Source organism: Limulus polyphemus, unplaced genomic scaffold (genome assembly GCF_000517525.1).
Source record: "Limulus polyphemus unplaced genomic scaffold, Limulus_polyphemus-2.1.2 Scaffold922, whole genome shotgun sequence".
Classification (NCBI taxonomy): domain Eukaryota; kingdom Metazoa; phylum Arthropoda; class Merostomata; order Xiphosura; family Limulidae; genus Limulus; species Limulus polyphemus.
The window spans coordinates 110968-118835 of record NW_013666532.1 but is presented as its reverse complement, the minus strand read 5'-3'; the positions used below and the strand labels follow the sequence as shown (position 1 = coordinate 118835).

Genomic DNA, 7868 nt, shown 5'->3' with positions numbered 1-7868 from the left:
GTGCGTATACCCGATTCAAATTTATTACTCATCAGGATCTCTACCAGCCTACCCTCAAATTAAAATGGTGCTTGAAATTCTTTTAGGCAGGATTAGAATAAATTAAGCTATGAGACCTTTTTTCCCTCTTTATTAGCTATGTTTTTGTATACCAACAATACCAAGCATGGGGCGTGCGTATACCTGATTCAAATTTATTACTCATCAGGATCTCTACCAACTTAAAATTTTTTAGGCAGAATTAGAGAAAATTAATCTACTGGTCAAACACATCAATGAAAAAGATTTGATCCACTGAGTCCAAAACTATAATTAGATCTCAAATCTGTCCTTTTTCACTGTAGTTCTATATAAAATATGGTAACTTACTGAAGTTGCATAACACTTGAGTTCAAAATTAGCTCAAATATTTCTTGAAATTTTGATGATACTGAAAACTTTTTTTCTAATTAAATGCTTGAAGCTAAATGAACCTTACACTACAGAAAGTTAGTTTGGTATCGACTTTTAAGGAATTTTACCTTTAATTTGCTAGATATTAATTTATGTAAATGAAAAGTTTTGAATTTTCTTCGGATAAATCAAACTGAGTGACTGTCTATCTGGTGTTTTTTGTTGTTTTTTTGTCTATGGTGCCCTCTGTTAGTGAGAATCACAAGTTTATATGACAGACTAACAGTGTCAACTGGTGACACAATAGAAGTTCTAACAGTGGCAGCTAGTGACACAATAAAAGAGCTATCTGTCAACTAGATACACAGTAGTAGGGCTAACAGTGGCAGCTAGTGACATAATAAAAGAGCTAACTGTCAAGTAGTTACACAGTAGTAGGGCTAACAGTGGCAGCTAGTGACACAATAAAAGGGCTTACAATGATAGCCAGCGAGATTAAATAACAATGAGAACTGGTATTTTGAGGTGTTAAAACACTAAAAGCTGGTGAACCAATGACACTAGAAAGGTTAATATTCATAATAGAACCATATTAGACTGTAGATCACTTGTCACTAAAAATCTTACGAGTATTATGTATGTAATTAACTTAGAAAAATTAAAACTTGTCATTATTTGTTTAATGTACTTTAGTAAAACACAAATCCTCTATATTATGTCTGACAGGTAAGATTTTTTTTATTATTATACATATTGTTAAGAATAGTAACATTGAACCAGAATGTGAAATGGGGGCATAGAAAAACAAAAGTTACATTTTGGTGACAGTGGTATTGATTGGATGGATAAAGTGGCCTTTGCTTTAAAATACTAATTACTGTCTTTCACTAGAATCTGTATTATAAAGTGACTAGTATCTGTTTGGCTGTTCATAACAAAAAAATTTCAATGCTCCAACTGATATATCACCCTGAAACTTTCAGGAGTTCTTGGATATTTCCCAAAGGGATTCTGAAACCCCCTCTTTATTTGTTTTTTTTTAATTTCCTGCATTTCATAACCATCTTAGTTTGCCCCTTGCTATGCTGGTACTTGATGTACACGTGTCATTGCCCCCTTGCTATGCTGGTACTTGTTGTACATGTGTCATCACCTGGTATAAATACCTTTAGTGCTATTAATAATAACACTCCTGCATAACGGATGGCATTAGAGAAACTTCATAGCAGACAAAATTAATGGGTTAGCAACTAACATATACCCAGGTGTTCAGAAAATGTAATCATATATCAGCATGTAGGCAGGAGGAGGTGTGTGGAGGATGTGATCACACTCCTATGAGTAAATATATATATATATTTAAAAGTTGTAAAAACATCTTTAGATACCATGAAAATTGCAAACCTTTTTTTCCAAGAGGGCATGACCTCAGACCCCTTAGTATGGCTTTGTTGCCCCTGATGTATTTTTTTTTCTTCCAAAAGTGGCACCCCTTTATAAGTTTCATTGTACCCCCCAGATCAGAATCATCTATTGTCTCATCCAGTTGTGCTCATCAGTGGTATGTACACAAACATTATATATATATATGTATGTGTGTTTTAAACCAAAATAAAAATTTCGTAAGATCGTTATAACAAAGTTATTTCCTAAATGTATACATTATTATTATTTTTTTCTTGTCTTATCAGATCATCCCTGACCCAGAAGATAAATTGAAATACTTCAGCAAAGTCAGTGAAAACAAAGAATTATGAGAAAACAGTGGAATTTTCAGATCCTATCATATGGGCATTTAATAAAAAAATGTTTCTTGTTTACTTTTTTTAGCAGGTTGATTATTCTTAAGAGAAACGCTGCTTTTATAACTTCAACTCTGTCAGGTTTTAAACGTTGATGTGGCTGAAAACTGTTGGTGTATACCTTTTGTCATTTTTATCTTTGTAATTCTCTGAAGCACAAAATATGTTATGTTTGATCAACTGGCAACTAGACCAAAAAATAATATATATTTGAAAACAAATGTATGATTAAGACATTCCTTCTTTTTTTTTCTTTTTTTTTTTGGACTTACTGTGTTTACAGTCTGGACTTACAGCGAAATAAATTTTTTTTTCTCATTCTTGTGTTTTTAAATGCAATGTTGAACCAATATAGTTCATCAATAGTTGTATGGATGGATAAAAACGGCACAGAAAAGACAATAAAATCATCTAAAATATCAGGAATGAAACTAATTCACTAAGCCTCCCCTACTCGTCAAACCTCACAAAAGAATACACACGTGTGGCAAAGTATCAGAAAATGTTTTATTTCATTGCAGCGCATTTAGTTTTTAATGATGAGTTGCATTCAATTAAATTCACCAATTTTCTTTCGGCATGCGAGAATGAGCTCCCTACCGTCCAAAAGTTTAACGACCGTCTACCACTAAAATTGATTATTTCGTGGGCTTAACCCTAGGATCCGTTTTAACGTCAAAGTCAGCAACACACCTGCCAACACGCAAGTGGAAACGACTACAGCAGCAAGAGGTAAACAAAGATATACATACACGTATATTGATTTATTTCAATCGTTATTATTATTATTTTTTTTACGTTGAATGCAACAATCATCGTGCCACATAATATACTGACGGGGGGGGGGGTTCATCTTTATCCGAGACACCTGCACGTATGCAAAATGTTTAGGCGATTATTGACTACAATGGCAGAGCATGCTTAGCTCTAGCCCCCCTCCTCCCCCAGCGGCACGTCTGCGGATTTACAACGCTAGAAACCGGTTTTTGATACCCGTGGTGGGCAGAGCACAGATAGCCCATTGTGTAGCTTTATGCTTAACTTCATACAAACAAGCTTAGCCCTAGAATTATCGATAAGGGCCATATCGTCGTCTTGGAAACATTTTCTAAGATACGTGTGCACAAAATTGCTGGTAGACCTAAGACTGTTGGTTACCCTAATAACTTATGAGACACTACGGAAAAAGTAAAAATACCGGCAATACTTCACTTAATCCCATTAATTACTGCTGACTTCTGTGTATTTTACGTAGAAATGAAATATTTGACCGAATTATTTTGGTGAGTTCTCTGTACGATGCTATATATGGGCCCCCTACCGGCAGTGAATGATATAAAAACAAGTTGCTTGCGTTCTTGATAATATAAATGTAAGATAATCTTACTACGTGTATAAAGATGATCCATAATGTGTGTTAGCATCTATAATCAAAAGTTGGCTGGCTCGATTACCGTAAGGCAACTGGAAACAATTAGACGGTATTCGTGGGCTATATTGTTTTAGGATTTATGCCCGAAAGGGGGAATTAAAAAAACATATAGACTTTTTTTTTTTGCTGTAATATAAAGATACAAGTACTTAATAAATTAAATTAGTCAATTATATTCCATAAAGCAGTGTAGGGATTTTTATACATTTTTGCATCCTTACTAAGTGCACTCAGCAACTAATAATAAGTGGTGCGACGTCTGCGTTTAACAAGAGTATTGTAATAAATTTACCTAGTTTTTACTACTGACACGAGTTCAGTAACATTAAGCTGGTTCGTCTACCTAATTTAGTAAAGCTACTACGTTAATACTCAGTGACTGAATCTTTACGCAAATCACTGTTTCAACTCGCAAAATTTACTCAACCAAAAAATAAAATTTAGTGTTATAGGCGTGACAGTCTACTTTTAGGTCAGATATTCCACGCGCTTTTTTTCGGAACATTGAGAGAAGACTACATCGGAAGGAATTGTACTTCTAGGTGGTTAGGGGGCGCTCTACTCGCAATCTGCGGGTTCGAATTCCCGTCCCACCGAACATGCTCGCCCTTTCAGCCGTGGGGGGCGTTATAATGTAACTATCAGTCGCACTTTTCGCTGGTAAAAGAGTAGCCTAAGAGGTGGTGATGACTAGCTGCCGTCCCTCTAGTCTTACAATGCTAAATTAAGGATGGCTAGCGCAGGTAGCATGTAGCTTTCCGCGAAATTCAAAACAAACCTCAAGGCATTTTTTTTCTTTTCTTTTTATCTATAGGATAGCTTGTTCTTCGTGGGTTTCTGGATATTTTTGTAAAATGTTGCAGAATAAATTTCCGTACATTTGTTTTATTCATCCATAAGTAATTCATTATGATCTGTAAAGCCATCAATAAGTTTAGAGGATTAAACTTACTCAGCTTCACTGATTTACTGGAGCTCCTACCTTTTCAGCTTACTACAGAAGAACAGTGACTTTTCATAAGAACGGTTTCTGTACGCTAATGAACCCCCCAGTGGCACGGCGGTATGTCTGCGGACTTATAACGCTAGAAACCGGGTTTCGATACCCGTGGTGGGCAGAGCACAGATAGCCCATTGTGTAGCCTTGTGCATAACTACAAACAAACAAACTGTACGCTAAAGAAGTGGCGTGGCGTCAAGCAAGGGTGACATGTGCTACATTTTGCTCCTAGCGAATTCCCGACCATTGGATGTGCACCTCAAAAATGGAGAAAAATGTTAAAGCCTTCCTGAGAAAGGATATTTCTATAGTGAGATTGTTAAAACTCCATTAAAAGCCAAAAGATACGACATATTCCCTCCATGCAAGTAGTAGAAGAACTCGCACAACAGAATTTAAAGGTAGGAACTAGCGTAAAAGCCAATCCAGAGTAAATCTCTATCAACAAACTGAGATTCATAGCTACAAAAAGATAATCCTTTGACCCAAACGGTCATTGTAATGAACTTGCGTGTATTTTCCGTGCCTCAAGCGATGGAGTTGGAAAAGACTCGTAAACCGAAAGATCTACAACTTCGAGGATGATTGGCATTAAAGGACCATCCCGGGCAATATTACATGCTGTATACTGGCTAAACAATCAAAATTTATAAGAATGCATCAGTCAACCGGTGAGCTAATCCACCCAAACACCTATTTTTCATGAGAAAGATGACCAAATAAACTGGAACCACAGCAATCTTATTCGATTGATTACCTGTCAAGTGCCCTGATGCAGCCCAAATGGGCCCTGGATCTGCTTAAATAGTCTCGGATGTCAACGTCCACTTAACAAAGGCTATGTGTAAGCTTTGTCATTATGTGTAGTCTCAGATTGATCTTTGCATAAAAATATCATATTGGAAACTGCACTCTTGGGTAATGGCAATGACTACCAAATTAAGTATAATTCTGTGATGGAGAAAGTAGTTCCAAGAGCTATATAGGACATAATTTTTATAGGGTGTGATTAAACCTCAGTTTACCACCATAAGTGTTGGGACAAATCGTTCCTAGTTAGCAATAAGCATTTGAATCCCATTGTACTGTTTTGTAGCGTTAAAGGTTTCTTAATATATTTAAAATATTGCATGCTTTCTTGTTTAAAGCTTAATTTACCATTCTAAACATAGTAGTAACTTCACTTGCCTTCCTATACAGACTACGGTAAACTCACAAAGAAACTGTGCTTGCCTTACTGATGCTCCTATTAACTTGAGGTGTTAACTTTTATCACTCTGGGTTATTCGAATAAGGCTTCAGCAGTGGAGAGAACTCATAATGTGACTTCAAGGGAAGGCTTCAGCAATGGAGAGAACTCATAATGTGACTACAAGGGAAGGCTTCAGCAATGGAGAGAACTCATAATGTGACTCCAAGGGAAGGCTTCAGCAATGGAGAAAACTCATAATGTGACTCCAAGGAAAGGTCTTTACCCAAGTCTGTGCGAGCTAACAAGATGAAAGAAGGAGCAGGATGCCCGAATTTCTATTGCACAATTAAGACTCTCTTTCTTGTAAACCCTAGCCAGCCGGTTTGCTCCTATCCAGATTCATTGATAATAATATATAAATTTGGAAAATAGATCTAGTTGTCCAAAATTGATTATTTCTAAGTTTATGTTAACTTTGAACGTGATGTGAAAGGAACACTGCACATCTGGCGTTAAACACGTCACCTAGGACTTCAATAATTGTTTAAGATTGAGAACTAGTACATCCTTTATGCGTTAGGAGCTCTGTGATGTGAAACTTCTCGGATGAGCTACAGTTGATGAGACATGAATGTAATTATGTTACCCCAATCATGAATAGTTGTGTGAGTAGTGTTAGGTGTATGTTATGGCTTATTTAGATACAGTTCACGGATAATTGTACAAGAAACTATGAATGTCCCACAGTATTGTGACATTAAAACAATACTGCACTGTCTACATTGATGGAAATTGGAATAGACCACATTGCTTTCATTATGATAATACACACAGGTAGTTTTATAGACTCTGCCTTGGGAATTGTAGAGTTAGTCCCATCTGAATACAACTGTTATGTGTTGTAGAAATCATGACTGTAACCTTTTCATAACTGCTAAAAAATGACATTTTTAGCATTTCGTTGTAGGTTTTTGTACTTGGATTTTCTATGTTCCTTGTTTTAAGAAATGCTAGTGTTTTTACTAGGCAGTCATAGATGGTCAGATCTATTGTAGTGTATCTGCTTTCCTATGCGGCCAATAATTAGGTTAATCATTAATCCTTTGTCAAAATATCTTGCAGACTGGACATCTACAGAGACAGATAATGGAAAACGTTCCTTTGTTCTCTTTTCATGATGAGATCGGTCTGTTTATGTGTATTATAAAGTCTTCTCTGAAGTGTAAAAGAAATTGAACTTAAAATATAGTCTTAAACACTTGATGCAATCTTTATTTAGTTGAATTCAGTTTCTTTTTTGTCTTTGATCAAACCAGAACCCCCTTTGTCTGGTGGAGTAAACTCCTCCCCAGTTGGTGCCCAAATTATCACAGAGAAACCTGGCATCAAGTTAAGAACAAAAATATGAACAAACAACTGTGGTAACCTCTTTTCTTTTAGTCGAGCCTGATTCATTAAACTCTATTTACGCTTCTGTCAAATCTCTTGTTATTGTGGTCTTAACACTTACCAGTTGCATTCAGTTTTGCCTATGTTACATTAAGGGATAATAGCAAGTAATTAAAAAATAATAATTTTAGATTATTTTAATGCTGTATAAGCCTGAATAAAGATGTTGCTGCAATTTTATGATATATTGGAGAAAGCTATTATGCTAAAACGCTGGGTAATTAAATATATTTTATTTATGATAATGAAAAATTATTATCCCACTTTTCGTTTGTCTGTTTGTTATGGATTTCGCGCAAAGCTACACGAGGGCCATCTGCGCTAGCCGTCCCTAATTTAGCAGTGTAAGACTAGAGGGAAGGTAGCTAGTCATCACCGCCAACTCTTGGGCTACTCTTTTACCAACGAATAATGGGATTGACCGTCACTTTGTAACGCCCCCACGGCTGAAAGGTCGAGCATGTTTGACGTGACGGGGATTCGAACCCGCAGATTGCGAGTCGAGCACCCTAACCACCTGGCCATGCCGGGCCTTTTCTTTCGTACCATAATGACGGTTCATTACTTTATATGCCCCCCAGTGGCACAGCGGTATGTCTG

At 36.4% G+C, this 7868-nt stretch overlaps 1 protein-coding gene across 1 annotated transcript in view; it reads left to right on the top strand.

Annotated features, from left to right (window-relative positions):
• Positions 1–2515, top strand: part of LOC106461257 (peroxiredoxin-4-like) — a 10226-nt gene extending 7711 nt beyond the window's left edge. The window contains exon 6 of the mRNA XM_013921064.2: positions 2085–2515. Within this exon, the coding sequence (XP_013776518.1) occupies positions 2085–2150 (66 nt within the window). The 3' untranslated portion in view covers positions 2151–2515. The remainder of the gene's footprint in view (positions 1–2084) is intronic.
• The last annotated feature ends 5353 nt before the right edge of the window (positions 2516–7868 follow it).